At 38.6% G+C, this 17,265-nt stretch overlaps 2 protein-coding genes across 4 annotated transcripts in view; both read right to left on the reverse strand.

Annotated features, from left to right (window-relative positions):
- LOC144043177 (ras-related protein Rab-37) overlaps positions 1-17,265 on the reverse strand; it is an 85,910-nt gene that overhangs the window by 38,548 nt on the left and 30,097 nt on the right. The window lies entirely within an intron of this gene.
- Positions 1-17,265, reverse strand: part of nherf1b (NHERF family PDZ scaffold protein 1b) — a 35,666-nt gene that overhangs the window by 1,111 nt on the left and 17,290 nt on the right. The window contains exons 2-5 of one of the 2 annotated variants that reach the window (XM_077556702.1): positions 8,339-8,509; positions 5,305-5,458; positions 1,781-1,821; positions 597-707 (exon numbers count right to left, since the gene is read on the reverse strand). In XM_077556702.1, the coding sequence (XP_077412828.1) occupies positions 597-707; positions 1,781-1,821; positions 5,305-5,458; positions 8,339-8,509 (477 nt within the window). The remainder of the gene's footprint in view (positions 1-596; positions 708-1,780; positions 1,822-5,304; positions 5,459-8,338; positions 8,510-17,265) is intronic. The other variant, XM_077556704.1, reaches the window with a different exon arrangement.

A 17,265-nucleotide genomic window follows, 5' to 3' on the forward strand; every position in this document is an offset into this window, starting at 1 on the left:
CCTGATAACCTGGGTCTAATTTCCATGACCTCTCTATAACGTTACTACTACTAAAGCGGTACCGGCAGGGTCGTAATTAAGGCATTATGTCAACAAACAATTTTTTTCGGATTTTATTTAGTGGCAATAAAGATGGTTGGTGTAACTGTATTAGACTACCAGTAAACGTATACTGTACTCTTTATTTGGGAAATGTAGTGTAAAAGTGAAAGTTCCAGTTTATAGAAATGTGGAAAATGAAATAAATGACAGACTTTACTTTTGTTACATTAGAAGACCATCACAAATTCACACTTTCTTCACACTCAACATTTTACAGAACTTCGGCTAGGACATGAGTTGCTAGCAAGTGGAGAGAGGCTAGCAGCTAACTTCTGCAGAAGCACAACACTGGCAAATAAAATAAAATAAAATAAAATAAAATACAATAACATTTTTTTTCTTTATAAAATAAAATAAAATATCCAGGATCAAATGATATCAAACAACTAAACTCTCGTGGGCGCTGGCTATAATCTGTTCAACCACTTGACTCAATCTTCATTTATTTGTGTTTAACCAGGTAAAATTATGACTGCCAACGTGGTGTTCCATACCTCAGGTGGGGTGCTTGAGGTTGGAGTTGTGAGTGAGGCGTTGGATGAGGTGTTAGATGGGGAAGGGCTGACCGACAATTTGGAGTCCCTCTCAGCCCCTCTGCCATTCACCTGGCAACACAAACGTTAACCTGACTTCACTTGATTGGCTAGAAACAATAAACAACCATTCAAACTCGCATTTACGCCAAAGGACGATGATAGCTTTTTGCCAATCCATGGTGGAGTACCAAATCCCACCACGGGGAGGCAGCATTGTGTTTGCGACAGCTTTCGAGGTCGTGAAGTGGCTGTCCATTGTTTGAAATAATAACTCTATTATTAAAACACATCCATAAAAAAAAAGAAGATGCTAAAAATATACAAGCATGATAAATAAGTTTGTGTAAATGACAGCACGGAGAGGTGTGTGGGACTTACTAATTATTGTAATTGAAACCATCTGTGTGCTTGAATTGGAATTCATTAGGGGAAAACATCACTCAGATTCATGAAACCACCCGGACATGTGTTTCCTGTGAGGATTTAATGTTGAAAAAGTCACATGTTTCCGTCCTTTTACGGCACTCATTACCCCAAATGAGCTGATGAGACCACTTTGGGAGGACTTTGCATCGCAGCAAAGAACAACAAGCCACTAAACGCGAGCTTGTAAAACCTGTCCAACTCCGAGAATTTTTAACCCAAAGCACCACCCGACCCGTCTAAAGTCTACAAAGTCCACCTGACGCATGACCTTGTGCAACGCTTTTTAATCAGCGTGGGTTATGTAACAACGCTGCACATACAGTTCCTAACTGACAGCACGGCTCCGGTTTACATATTTGGCGAATATGGTTGCGCACTAGCACATTTAGTTTTCCATTGACTTGCTGAAGAATGTGCTGCAATATTTGTGTGGGATTACCACTATTCCTACGACGTTAACATTACTTTTATGTTATGTAATTTGTTTTGTGTTCAACTATTTATTTCCTGTTAACCCTTCTGGTTCCTCTCTAATGTTCATTTCTTAAAGCCATTTCTTGACTGAGCAGTGCACCTTGAAGACAATTCCAGGAAAGGACGTTCAGTCCAAGTGGAATTTGGTGATTAATAACTCATCAGGATGCCACTTTTCAAAACACACATGAAAGAAACTTTGACCTCCTCCCAGATGCTCCATCATTGCTAGCAAGTCTTACCTTCTCCGTTCCTCCATTGACATCCGGCTCAGGTAATGGACCTGTAGGCATAAAAATACACGTTATTGACACAACCCTTACTATATTGGGATACGTTCACTTGCTTTTAACAACACCAACAGCTATTCTATTACATTGCACAGGTATGCTAATCAATTATTCATCTTCAATGAGATGTTCGCTGCTTAAAGTGAACCAAATGCCTCTCAAATGCCTCACAACAGCTTTTTCTGCCATGGAGCTTTTTTGTATGTAGGACATCCACAACATCCAAACGTTCACCTTGCAGCCTTCTTACCTTCCATCCCTCAGCTCCCTTCACAAGGCCAATGATGGCCTATTAAAGGAGATAATTGCTAGTCCTTCAGTATTAATCTGTCTAGCTACACTACATGTGTGTGTGCTGGATTATGTTGTGTGTGTGTGTCTTGGCTCAAAAAGAAGTCTCTCCAAGTCCTAGCGCAGCGCCAGGCTGAGAGGCCACTTGGAGCGAGCTCCTTGGAAACCAAACAATTGTGCAGGCTGGCCAGTGTGTGTGCATGCGTGCGTTGCGCATGTGTGTGTGTGTGTGTGTGTGAGAGGGCAGTGGAGTTAAGAGTCAGCGTAGGCAGGTGCCCTCTGAGTAGGCAGCGTGCGAAAAAACAGCCGGTTACCTGGGAAACGCCTGACTGGAATATCTTCCCCGCAGTGGGTTTGTACTTTTAATGAAAGACGGGCAGAGTAACCGTCATGGAAACACTCCAGAAGTTTATGAAACATTTGCACGAGCGTTCAGTGAAGGCACCGGGCCGGGAATGTTCCAACATCCGTGTACATACTGATTATTACTTAAGGGGGCGTGATGATCAAATGCGCAGTGCCTCTTCAATACATGTTTTTCCCATCGAGTGCATTTCTTTCTTTTTCTCATGGGTTGCCATGCCAACAGCTGGCAGCACCATGACTGCATGAGGAGTTTCTTGGAGCACTATTTTTTGGACACACACTCGGCCGTGCTAGGGCTCCCCCTATGGGCTTTGGCAGGAACAGCTCAGCGGACAGTAATATTCCACTTTTTAAACTCCAAAAGTGCAATGTTGGCCCTTGTCTTAACGTTATCAAACACAAAGAGGGTGCGGGAAATCCAGTGATGGGAGGTAACAAATATTTCATTATTGTACTTTTTTTTCTTCTTCATTTTTTAGGTACTGTACTTGAGTAGTTATTTATCTGATGACTTCTTGCAGCTACCAATACTTTCTGTTTCTAGATTTAGCAAAATAGGCTCCTTACTTATTTCAATCTCAACATCACATTGTATAAAAGACGTTAATAGAGAGAAGTAAAGTCAACCTGGTCTTATAAAGTGGGGGAAAAAAAACCAGCAGAATGATCTTGAACCAGGGAGAATTTCCCCATCCATGGCCTTATTTAAGATCATTTTGATCGATAAAAAAAATTAATCTGTTGAGTAAAATGTTTATGCCGTTAAGAACTAAAATTGGAATGCTGATTCTAAAATTGCACTCTAAAAAGAGTTGGGTCAAAAATAACCCAACTATGGGTCAAAAATGGACCGATCCTCTACTTGGGTCGATTTGACCCAATTTTGAGTCAAGAGTCAGCGTAAAAGACTCATAAATATTGGTCAGGTCCTTTACTTGGGCCAAAAAATTGCGTCATTTTGTATAAAACAACCCAGAAAGTTGGGTCAAATTGACCCATAGAGTGGATCGGTCCATTTTTTTATCCATAATTGGGTTACTTTTGACCCAATTATTTTTAGTGTGCAGTCAGATTTTTTTCTAGCACGTCAGGTTTTTTCTCCGCAGCTTACCCTCAGATAAGCAAAATTCAAATGATAGTTGTAGAAAGACTGTAGTAAGAAGAGCTGATTAGCATTACAATGATCTACATCTACGAGACTTTTTTGGCAGTCACAATTGAGAGGTGTGTGCTGCTCCCAATTGGTCAGTACTATCAATATCTGCAAACACAAAACTTATAGCTTATGCTGTTTCTCGTATGCTTGTAACCATGGGTTCTAAGTAAAATTTTGTTATATGCTGTTAAAATAAAAGTTTTCAAAGTTTGTAACTATTTTATCTTTGTGTTTTATTTGCATACATACAAACACATTTATTTCATATTTTTTAAGAGATCAGAGATCGTATAGATAACAAATTTGACGTGACAGAGAAAAACGGAAATCAGTTTTGGATTCTGCACCCAAAAATTAGTTAAAAACTTAAGATAGACCATATACAGTACTGAGTATTAGTAGCCTAGGAGGCCGATAACCAATATTTGCATCTGATATTTATTTTCAGTAAAAGTGAAAATATTGGCATCAAAATGAAATAAATAAATAAATAAAAAATACAAACTTTAACTCTTAACTTTTGTTTTTTAAACATATGTTTACTGAACAAATTTTAAGATTAGAAAAATATTGGAATAAAAATTCTTTTTTTTGTCACTAGACATATTTGTTTGAATTCTAACGAACAGTTAGCATGTAATAAAAAGTTAAACAAAAATCTAAACGAGAGCAAACAATTGTTTTGTACAGTAAATAAAGTTTCCTAAATATCTGGAATTTTTTTTTATTATTATTTTTTTTAATACTTATCTTAGTTTTAATTTCAAACAAAAACAGAAGGCGAAAAGAGTTCCCAGGGTCAGCAGAAACTCTTATAAAGTTAACTGAAAATGTAAATAAAAAGTTTATGAGTTTTAAACAGCGCTATTATGGGCTCTCTGATTCTTAAAAAAGGCCTCACAATGTTGAATATTGGTGCCCACAGTATAATCGTCCCGGCTGATAATCGGTCTCTTGCTATTAAACAGCTCTCAGACCAAACTCAACAAAAATTGTGTTTTCCAGTGTTATTCTTGGAAGATTGGTTGTGCCAGCGAAAAAAAACCCACCATCTTCTGATGTTAAAACATTCTCTGTATAATCGAACCCCCCCCCCCCCCCCCCCGTTTTTATGTTCATATCATCACTTTTTTTGGGTAACGTTCTGTCCCGCTCATGCAGAACCTGCTGCCAGTTCAGTCCTGCTTATCAGGTCCAAATCTCGCTTGCAGCAGTGATGTTTTTCTCCTCAGTGTGAGCACTATGCAAGTTAACCAAAGTGGTTAACTACTTTATATGTATTTCCCCCCTGTTGTGCCACAACAGATATTGCTAGTTTTTACTTTTGCACTTAAGTACATAAGTAATTAGAGTTCTACTGAATTCCTCTGAGGAAATCGCTGTGCTGTCTGTGATAGTTGGCAGAAAAAGATGAAGGCTGAAATAGGAGCCGGATGAAGCGAGAAGACGACAAGAGCGAGCGTGACAGCAGCTTTGAGGAGCCCCCAGGAGGCAAAGTCCTGTTTTTTTAGTGCCTTCAACTTGTTGACAACGCAGGCTGTCTCCTTACAATCAAGCCGCAGTGGAACATTAAACGATTAACGCAGTCATTTGCTCACTTTGTAAAAAAGTACGCGACTTTGGAGCGATGGTGTAATTCTGTGCTGCGGGTGTGTCGTCTCACCGGTCAGGTGGTCGGAGGTGGGGACGACTCGGCACCTCTTGAAGAAGGCGTCCGTGTCGGGGTCAACCACGAGCAGGCGGGCCTCGTCCCCGCCGGCTTTGATGGTCCCCACCACCTCAGAGTGTGTTTTACCCTCCACCGACACGCCGTTCACCTGAGGAACACACACCCGAAAATAAAAAAAAAACACAGCCGGCAGGATTTTCTTTGTTTCACAAACAGGATTTCGTTGTCCATATTATCATTTTGTCTGCTTGAGGTCAGGAAATCCTGAGTCTGAGCACAAATGCACGCACACACATTCTTTTAAACACCAACTTGGATAACCCCCAAAAATGTGTAATTGATACTCATCAAATGTAACTAGACCGCTTCACCACTGTGAGTCTCTCATGTGACTGAATTGATGTAAAGGCCTAACTTTCACCATGGGAAAACATGTGAGAAATGTCTGAGTGTGTGTAATGACGTCATAGGGTGGACCGGCTTTTCTAAGCCAGTCTCACAGAGGAAGCTGGACAATAGCAGCCTGGCCAGTAATAGCAGCAACAATGGCGGTGCGCTCCCCTCAAAGCCCACTCCTCAGTGGGTGGTGAGGCCGTCTGGGGGCCCTCGGGGGGACTGGAAGCCCCTCACCGCACCACGTTCAATCCATGCATCCTCCCTAACTTCATCCTTTTATACAGCCACTTTATTATACTCCATTTTCTGCACTTATTCTCTAACTTATTTATACATTTGTAATTTATTGGTTTGGTTTCATTCACTGCCATTGACGGCTATAGACGTCAAAAAATCATTTTAACTATTTCCATTAGTTGAACTTTTTTTTCTCCACTTTTGTTAACAAGAGTATGAAAACCTAGGGAAAAAAATATTGTACATTTAGGACAGATATAAAATGTATGATTAATCGTTAGTTAACTAGTGAAGTCATGTGATTAATTACAATTAAAAAAAATTGAATCGCCTGACGCCCTGATTAAAAAATACAATAAAATGAAAAATTTGGGGCGTCAGACGATTAAAATTTGTAATCGTAATTAATCGCATGACTTCAATAGTTGACTCCCGATTAATCACAAATTTTATATCTGTTATAAAAGTACAATAAAAGAAATGTCTAGGTTTTCATAAAAAATGAAATGAAATTTTAAAAAAAGTTAAACTAATAGAAATAGTTCAAATGAATTTTTGACGTCTATAGCTGTCGATGGCAGTGAATGAGCTAAGGATTAGTCCATCCGTCCGTTCATGATCGATACCGCTTGTCCTGATTAAATGAGCTGGAGTCAACCTAATCCGAATGAAAACAAACAATATACTGTAGAAAATGGATGGATAAAAAAATGTAGTATTATTCACTGAAACTACAATAAATTGATTGAGTTTAGTTGTGCCTTGCTCAAGGGCACATTGTCTGTCATGTTCCCTACTTTTTAAAGGCTTAAAAAATTCTTGACAATAATATATGTTATATGTGACCTCACTAGTCTAAACATGATATTCTGATTAAAATGACATTTTTGGAATATGAGTTATGAAGCAAAATCCAGCCGTTTTTATCCATCTCAGGGGGCGGCCATTTTCCCACTTGCTGTAGACTGAAGATGACGTCAATGTTGCTCATGGGCAACGACCAATCCATTTTCTGAAGCTGAGCTGTGATTGGTTGTTGCTAGAGCCCTGAGCAACTGCGATGTCATCTTCAGTTGACGGCAAGTGGCAAAATGGCCGCCCCCTGAGATGGATAAAAACGGCTGGATTTTGCTGCTTAACTCATATTCCACTAATGCAATATTAACCAGAATACCGTATTTAGACTAGTGTGGCTGCATGGAGCATATTATTGTCAGCTAATTATTGACAAGTGAGTGCTGTACTGTACTGCCTGCCCAGTACAGACTGAAGTGGTCATACTGTACATACCCCAGACTTTTTATGATGCTGATTACTCCCCGGTTAGACAATTACACTGCAGGGGATTTAAGACCTCACACAGTGACTATTAGCTCACATTCCTCTTTAGTTAACACTCACTAAACGTTAACACAAGATGGGTACCAGCAAGGGATTTGTGTGACTCATTGAGTGACATTGTGGCAGTGCCGAAACACTTAAAAAGTCTGCAGTATTTATGGTATGTTTGTTTTGTTGTTTCTCCTCGTTTGTGGAAGTCAGTTTACTTCCTATTGGTCCCTCACTCACTTCCAGTTAATAGTACAGTATTGTGTATTTATGACCCAAGTGATTATCTTAGTAAGATTACTAAGAGTTTTACTGAGCTCCTGCTAGCGGGCGCTAAATTGTGTGTTCACTCATTCTAAAGGATTGGGAACAATTTTAGAAACAGGTGTAAAGGTAATGTGGACGGTCATATTTTGCTCTCATGGTTTTCCGCCATGAAGCATTTGGGAGGTCACCGTAAGTAAGTGATGGAATTGGAAGTGTTAGTGGAAGACAAACACATATTACAGGAAAGAAATGAAATAATCAAATTATTTTTGCTGATGCCAACAACAGCATAAAAGGCATAATTTGTTTGACTGAACTCCTCCTTTGTGGCCATTCTGCAACTTTATATACAAAGGCAATTGTCACCTCGCATTACAATGAACCAGATGCCAGCAGAGTTGAAAAGAGATACATTTGACTGGCTCCAAATTAGCCCTTAAAAATTCATGATTGAATGTGCAATATGTCGCGATCAATTTTGTTTCTAGCATTTTTCTTAAAATATTTTTAATATTTCCCAGCACAGACAAGAATGCCTTTGAGTTTTGTTGTAAGTTCTGCGTTTTTCTGATCCATGGCTTTAAAAGCAGCACTTTATTGAAGATTTATAAAAAACATAACATTTACATAATGCTAATTTTCATTTAGCCTGTCTACCATCTTTTGCATTACATGTTATCATTAAGGTAGTTGTATGAAATGATGAGGTTTGGTTAGCATTTTGAAAGAATGCTTTTGGAGATGTGCAAGCAAGTCTTTGTTTTTCACTATGTTCTAGCATTGGCTTTGTGTTAAGTACCTGGACTATCCTGTCTTTAGGCTGCAGGCCTGCCCTCTCCGCAGGGGAGTCTTCATCCACAGCTCTGATGTACTGGCCAGGCCGCGCCCGCTCACTGTGCAGGTTGAAGCCATATCCGTTTGCCTCTCGCCGGATCACACACAGACGTGGTCGCAACCCGGGGCTCACCACCTGCAAGCACGGAGGAGAGAAAGCAGATATTTGAATACGCTGCGTGTGCACGCCAGACCCCAAATCAACTGTAAAATGTCCGACCATGGGTGTCTGCTCGTGAAGAACAAGAGGCACAAAAACGATTGAGAGCTCAAGGGAATCGTTTAGCATGAATATGATTCCCAGGTCAAACATGCACGCTAATGTGCCAGGCAATGTGTTTGTAACAGTCCTCAATAAAAGAAAAGCGCACTTGGAGTCCTCGTGACAACAGCCGCTCGCCAGGAAGGAAGCGGTTCTTGAATGGAAGCGTGCGATTGGAGGGACGTTTTGAGGAGGGGTAACCAAGGGGCACTTGAGGAAGGGACAACTTCCGGCGTCTTTCAAGAGCTAAGGAGGACAATGGATTCTGGGCGTTGACCTCTAACCACCTCGTCTCGTCCAGTCCCCCTCCGGGATGGCAGGACGCATTATTGTCATCCAGGAAAAACCTCCTAAATCCCCGGACCTCCCTTCCGTTGCAAGATGAAACCCGTTCTTTATTTAGCTGAGAACACGTTCATAGATTTGGAGTTGAAGCAATCAGAACATTGGACGAGGAGTCAGGATAACCTTTTGTCTGTGTGACCGAGCTACTGCCCTCTGTCAGGGAGAAAAATGCACAACCTCTAATTATATCGAAATGACTCACAAGCCTTCTTTAGGAAAGCTGGCAAGAGGCGCCATGAGTCAACCTTTTCTTAACTGGATTCTATTGACTGAACATTATCAAGCGTACTGTAATTGTTAACTCGTAGGGATGGGTATAATGATTCATTGTTCTGAATTTTGTTTAAGGGTATAAATAACTAAAATATGGCAAGAAAACATGTGGTAAGAGGATAAACATGCCACATATGTACTGTAGAACAGTGGTTCTTAAATCTAGGTTTGCTTCCTAGTCGACTTTTGACTGTTAAGATGGAACCTCGTGTGATTTCTTTATTATTGTAATCCCTTCATAATATGGCGAGCAAAAAAAGAAAGTGGTCGGACGAATATGTGCAATATGAATTCTCATGTTTAATGTAATGTATGGGTTTCCACAGGGTTAAATTCTGGGTCCTCTGCTGTTTTCATTGTATCTGCTGACATACATGCCTCTACCCTGTCCTCCTCCTTTCGCCGCTTTCTTAATGCATTGCAACGTTTTCATTGTAAAGGTTTTTGATGTATAGACAACAACATAAGCGAGCCATCCATCTATCAATAGCGCTAACACTCTGAGATGATGCGCGACCCCTCCCCCTACCTTTCACTGTTAACAGCAGCAGCAGGTCAGATTCAGGGTGCCGGGGTCATGATCTCATATTTATTTGGACTAGAAGTCACAAAAAATAATTATTATATAAAATATATGTGCGGTGTAATATAACATATATAAATAATGTAATGTAATAATGTAAAATAAATAAAATGTATACGCTCTTCCTCGGTTGAAATAAAGATGGTCTCTCCAACTCATGGTTCACAACTTTTATTAAACCTTCCTTTGTGTGAACACACTGTAAGAGATACAATACAAATAAACAAAAATTGCCATTAATAACTTAAACGGTATGTTTAGTGTATCCTTTTACCATATTTAAGCCATATAATAGGGTGACCATATTCCCATTTCCCAAAAAAGACGACACTTGCCCCGGCCTTGAAATTGTGGGTACCAGTCGCAGTTACAGTGTACTTCACTTGCTATTAGTCGAAGAAAGAAATGGTCTGTTCTCCCAAAAGAGGACACATTTGGTCACCCTACCATATACTGCAAAAATCTAAATAATAGCAGGGTCATTTACATATTTTATTTTAGAAAACCTGAGGGGGAAAAATATTTGTTATCTTTTTTTTTTTGCCCTGCAATTTGGCGCCTCCTCCACTAGATGGCGACCTAGGCGACCGCCTAGTTCACCTATGCCTTGAGCCCTGTCTGTGGGCCTTGCAAAATCAAAGGTTTCCAAAGATGTTTGCAAACAGTGAAAAATTGTCTGCACATGTTCAGAATTTCTTTGCAACAAGAAAAACTGCTTGTGACAAGTAATAACTGTCTGTTAACATCTTTGCAAGATTTTGCGAACCCTGACAAAACCCCAAAATCCATTATGTTTGCAAGTATTCGCCGTTCAGTGACATAGCAGCTTTATCGGCTATCAGACATGTAAAAATGGCTGATGCCGATATTCGTCAAAATACCAAATATCAGCACCGATAATCGGCCCGGCCGATAACCACTCTATCCTTAGCTGAGTTGAGTGATGGGAGTCAGTATTCAAGTCGAGCAATTCGATTCCAGTAACTAAAAAGGGTAACTAGTCCCGATGGGCACCGTTTACTTATTAACTCATTCACTGCCATTGACGGCTACAGACGTCAAAAATTCATTTGAACCATTTCTATTAGTGTTACACTTTTGCCACTTTTGTTAATAAGAGTATGAAAACCTTAAAAAATTGAACATTTAGAAACAGATATAAAATTTGTGATTAATCGTGAGTTAATTATTGAAGTCATGTGATTAATTACAATTAAAAAAAATTTAATCGCCTGACGTGATAAAAAAAAAGAAGATTATTAAAAATTAGGGGCGTCAGGCGATTACAATTTTTAATTGTAATTGATCACATGACTTCACTAGTTAACTCATGATTAATCACAAATTTTATATCTGTTCTAAATGTACGATAAAACAATTCTAGGTTTTCACACTCTTGTTAACAAAAATGGAAAAAAATATGTTAAACTAATAGAAATAGTTCAAATGAATTTTTGACGGCTATAGCTGTCAATGGCAGTGAATGAGTTAAGATATTCCAACACTGTGTTGTCATTCCATTTAAGGACATAACGTGTCATTGTAGTTGTTCTGGCAGCACTCTACTTACTGTCAACAGTAATGTTGAATGAGCATCTTTGCGCATGCCAAGTGCCAGCTGAGTGTGCGCTCAACATGTTTTGTGCTGATCAGATGCGCACCCGATAAGCACGTTGGACTTTCAACAGGCGGGTCAATCATTACACGAAAGCGATTGTCTATGATTTGCCATCCTTCACCTTAAGTGCCAAGCAGCGCTGTTTACGCAAGCCAAAGTACGCGGCACACAGGAGAGTGATGAAGCTGGCCTTTTCCCCTATCTTCTGTGAGTTAATGTTCACTTCAATCAACGTGTTTGTCAGCCTTCTCGCCTCAGGAATTGTATCTACCACATACAGTGAGACGGTACATCCTGTCAGTTGGAAAGTTTAGATGTCAATATCACCACAAGCTCCCCCCCCCCCCCCCCTTAACTGCACAACAAGGATAGCGTGTCAACGCACTGAAGCCCCGCTTGTTTGTGATATTGTCGCCGGTGTGAAAATGTGTTTTTAACCATTGTTCAAAAACACAAATCTTTCTTGAACATGGCATACATTTGACTCAAAACACTTTTTAGAGTAACAACTTCATCCATCTTATGGGCGGCCATTTTGTCTTGGACTGCCACTTGCTGGCTGATATAATTCCCACCCAGAAGGTATATGTCAGGCTGGTGGACTGGTAGCTAGTGCGAGTGCTGTACACATGTACAATATCCATCGTTCCAATACTGCTATCGGTATAAGTACATCCAAGTGGTGTCAAAACAAAAACAAAAAAACTCAATTATGGTGTACAGTATAGTGCTCTCCTTGAGAGGGTTCCCTTACCAACAAGTACATAATATAAAGTATACTTAAGTTTATTATTCGAGTGCACTTATTCTAGTACTTAAAGTAAACTTTAAGTAAACTCCTTGGGACTAAATTGCATCATTTTAGTACACTTAATATACTTAAATATGCTTTTAACTCTTTGACTGCCATGGACGTTAAAAGACGTCAAGTAAAAACCTACGGGGGGCCGCTAATGACGTTAATAAGTACACTTAAGCATACTTTATAGTATATTTAAGTACGCTATCAAGTATACTTGAAAGTATACTTTGTGGTACACTTATGCCCACAGTTTAGTTTGCAGCAAAAAAAAAGCCCAGTGATGAATTGGCAGGGATCAAACCAGCGAAGACTGGTACTAAAGGTCGCATCCTTAACCTCTAGGCTATTCAGTCACATGATCTTTAAAGCTTTATAAATAAATGTAACCTATGAATTTGGTTCCTTACTTAGCGAGTGCCTTCTAAGTATATACTACAGCAAGGGTGGCCAAGTTCGGTCCTCGAGAGCCCCTATCAGGCCTGCTTTCCATGTTTCTCTCCACTAACACACCTGATTCATGATCAGGATCGTTATCAGGCTTCTGCAAAGCTTGCTGATGAGCTGATCAGAGGACCGGACTTGGGCACGCACCACTGTACTACAGAATGTCAACTTTTAGTATATTCTTTAGTACTTACAAGTACACTTAACATTTACTTACTTCCAAAAAGTACAAGAAAAGTCAACTGCAAATATACTCTCCTAATTTTGAGTCCACTTCAAGCATACTTGAATATACTTCGTTTTGGTAAGGGTTAGTGTGAAAGAAATGCGAAAGAATCCCCCCAGCGGGCCTGCAATGAGTGGAATTTGCTGAACACACAAAAGCCACGCAGGTGACCGAGAGGGACATGTTGACGTGGGTTCTGCTGCTCATTAGCCTTCTCGTTATCTTTATTGAGGTGCACATTGCAGGTGCACAGCAACGATCTGATAAACACGACTATGAATGTGTGCAGTCGACGCTGATGTGTTAGCTACATACACAAAACGCTGAGGGAGTGTCCTGCTAATTACAAACTGATAACTCCTTCACATGCAATCAACTGACATAAGTAACTACTGCCTTCAGTTGAATGTCATGTCTTGAAGTTGTCTATTGTGTGGAAGAGCATTGTTTCAAGATGAGCAACCTCTCAGTGACACAAACTTTCCCTCTAAGGAGGGAAGTGTTACACAGGAACTGTCAACACATCTTCTCTCAATATGCTTCCCTCTGCTCTCACCAACTTCCTGACATCAAAGCGAAATCGGAACACAAATCCTCTAAACACAGAAAAAACACACATGTAAACACACCTCTTATTAATACGATGACGTATTAGGGCCACGTATAATTTATTTATTTTTTTAGAGTTCAAGGGCAATGTTCAGAGAAAAAAACTCGCAAATTTATGTGTTTTTTTTTCACGCAAATTTGCGACTTTATAAGGTGGCAGATTTCTGAGAAAAAAACTAATTTTTACAAGAAATATACGTAGCGTACTACTCGACTGTTTGTGCCAATACTTTTCGGTCGGTTTCCCAAATAAGGAGATAGTAATTGCTTTAGCATAGATTAACCATATCATGTTAGGCATTCACTATTTGAACCGTTGTGTACGGCCACTGGCCAGCGACAAAGACGCCTTGCTTTGCGAAGGTCCACACTCGAACGATCAAGCATTTAAGTTAATTTGCTAAAATGTATATTTACTTGTACATTCATGTTTCCCGAATTTTTATTTTACACATTCATATATATATATATATATATATATATTTTTTTTACAAGTATCTAAGCTGATGTGTCGAATCTGCTGCTCTCCGTCATTCACTTGCATTTACCTAAAGTATGCTAGCTTCTTCTTCTTTTTTTTTTTTTTTTTCCAGGAGAGCTCAGTATTGTTCATTCGATTTGACATCATCATTGCTCTCCTTTTTTTAAAAAAACAAATAAATTAAAAAATTTTAATAAATGTTTTTTTTTTATTATTATTATTTTTTTTAAATATATATACATATACACACATATATATATATATATATTTTTTATTTATTTATTTATTTTTATTTTTTTGGGGGGGGGGATGTGGGTGAGTATGTGTATGTGCGTGTGTGTGTGTGTGCATTCATCAGTTCACCTAAAGCCCATTAAAAAAAATCCCATACTAATAATATAATATAATAATAAATTGCCAAATGCAGAAACATCAATGTAAGTTATCACGATGTAGTGGCTCTCGCTAACAGACAGAATTAAGTAACCAGAATTAGGTTAAAAAATTCTATATACGTAGACCATGTTTCTATAAATTTTGATATTTGGTTTTTATTTGAGGCAGATATTTTTTCCATTAAAATGTGATTTATGAGGAGGTTAGACCATTGGTCGATATTCAGAGTTTGTTTATTTTTCCAGTTAACAAGAATTGTTTTTTTAGCGATAGTAAGGGCTACAAGTGTAGATTGAAATTGTTTATGTGGTAAGTCAGTTGTTGTTAGGTCACCTAGCAAACACAAGTTTGGAGATAAAGGTATCCTACAGTCCAAAATAGCGGAAAGTTTTTCTAAGACTTTAGTCCAGAAATACATAACCGGAGTACATAACCATAAAGCATGAACATAAGTGTCTGTAGTGTTTTGTAAGCGTAGTATGCTAGCTTCTGATTGGATAGTGTTAGTCAGCTGATAGGGGATCAGGAAGTGTTGTCGCTCTGGCTGCGGTGAATGACAAGTAAAGTTTTAATTAAGAATGAATCCGTCTCCATCCTGCCTTTTCATTTTATAAACAGTGTCCCATTAACCACCAACGAATCCTCACATGATTAGACTATAGCTACGCTACGTGTATTTCTCGTAAGTTTCTGAATTTTTTTCTCGCCAATCTGCCACTATATAAACTTTATAGTGGCAAATTTGCGAGTTTATAAAGTGGCAAATTTGCGAGTTTTTTTCTCTGAATATTCCCTCTATTTATACGTGGCCCTAATACGCTGTTGTAAAAAAAGATAAATAAGTGCAAAAAAAGCTTTTTTCTTGCAAATCTGCCACTTTATAAAGTCGCAAATTTGCGAGAAAAAAGCTCGTTCATTTGCGAGTTTATGAAGTAGCAAATTTGAGAGTTTTTTTCTCAGAATATTTTCCCCGCCCTCTAAAAAAATATATTCATACGTGGCCCTAATACGCCGTTGTATATTAACACTGGCAAGTGGGAGGCACTGTATGAAAAAAGTGACTTGAAAAAATGCAGCATAGACAATGATAGTTTTCCATGTTGAGCACAACTATTTTGAACAAAAGGTCACCGATATGGAAATCAGGAAAGGAAAGCAAATCTGAGCTGACCAATGGGCGAGGAACCACACTGTGTCCTGACGGGGATCAGACAACATCTGGGAGGACAAGTAAATCCAATTAAGGCTGCAATTGACTGATTATTTTCCTAATCCGCTTCTAATCCGTCACTCACTATCTAGGAGGGCCGGTTTGTTTTCACCGTCTCCTCGGTTGTTTGTCAGCCGGAGGCAAGAACTACCAGCTGGACGGCCATCAATGTTGCTCGATGGAAATAGCATCAGCAATGTACAGTAAAGAATCACGCTTAACTTGACAAACCTGCAGATAGACACTTCGTTAGAAAGCCTTAATTTCATAATGGATGTACATCTTAATTAATAACACACAATTTAACTATAGTACACTTGCATTTATTTTTCTGTCGACTTTTTTTTCTGAACCAGATTCGGACTTGAAAGATTCCAGCATCACCATAAAGCATCGTCACTTGTTATCAAGGTTAATAATAGTCACTTACTGTCATTATATGCTTTAACAACAGAATTTATTTTGTATTTATTTCTTTTTATTTATTTCCATTATGTTCTCTGAGACAATCTGTTTCGGCCCGATGACAACGATATTCATGATTCAAACATTTTGGTTAGACTAATAATAATAATATATGTTCCCACATAGTCATTAAACAAGACAACCAAATACTAGCGATAGAACGATATGTTGTTTTTTTCAGTGTCGATACCAATACCGATCATTAATTTATTATTAGTCAAGGAGGCCAATAACATATACTTTGAGCTGTTATTCACTTTCAGTTCAACTCTTAACTGTGTTAAAACTTTTTTTAAGTATATGTTAATTGAAAACAGGAAAATGTTTATTTATTTATTAATTAACCTTAGACAATATCATTGTTTTAAAATTCTAACAAAAAAGTTCAAGGAGTCATCGTGTGTCTTAAAAAGTCAAATGAAATCGTAAACATGTAAATAGCTCACTTTTTCTTTCTACGATAAATTTCAAAATTTCAAAATGTCCGAAAATGTTGAAATTTCCCTTATCTTAGTGTTCATTTCAAACAAAAACAGAAGTTGCAGCAGCATTTCTTCTAAAGTTAACTGAAAATGTAAAGAATTAGTTCACTGAAGTTAACACAGTATTGATCTATTATTAAAGCTTAAAAAATACTGAATATGATGCAGCACACTTTATCACTACAACTGCAATGTTTACAACTTACCACCCATCATAATGTTGATCAAAACTGAACTCGATACAGCTCATTAGATTGTGAAGGTGTACCTAATGATGTGGCCACCGAGAGCCCGAGCGCAGCCTGTCAGACAACCAAAGCAGAGCGTGTACTTTGAATCTCCGCTCCTGCGAGGCTTTGGCCTTAAAAACGGAGAAGTTGTGTTGAATACCAATCATTCCCAAACAATGCCGGGCCTCATTTTATATTCCCCAAAGACATGTGAGTCACAAGTTTGCATCTCTGAATCAGACTCTCCACGAGTTTTTCTTGAAGCTGAACTTTGCATTTTCATGGAGGCCTCGGCCCTTTATATGTTTTCAGGTTTGTTCATGATCCTCCATGAAACAAGAATTAACTTTCCAACAGGAAAAACAAACATATTATTTGCTATATGATTATTCCAATTGAATACAATTTTAGTATTGAATATTATTGTTTATTATTCAAAGTAATATAAGGGCCCAGAAAAGTGTCT

This window comes from Vanacampus margaritifer, chromosome 2, assembly GCF_051991255.1.
Source record: "Vanacampus margaritifer isolate UIUO_Vmar chromosome 2, RoL_Vmar_1.0, whole genome shotgun sequence".
Taxonomy (NCBI): domain Eukaryota; kingdom Metazoa; phylum Chordata; class Actinopteri; order Syngnathiformes; family Syngnathidae; genus Vanacampus; species Vanacampus margaritifer.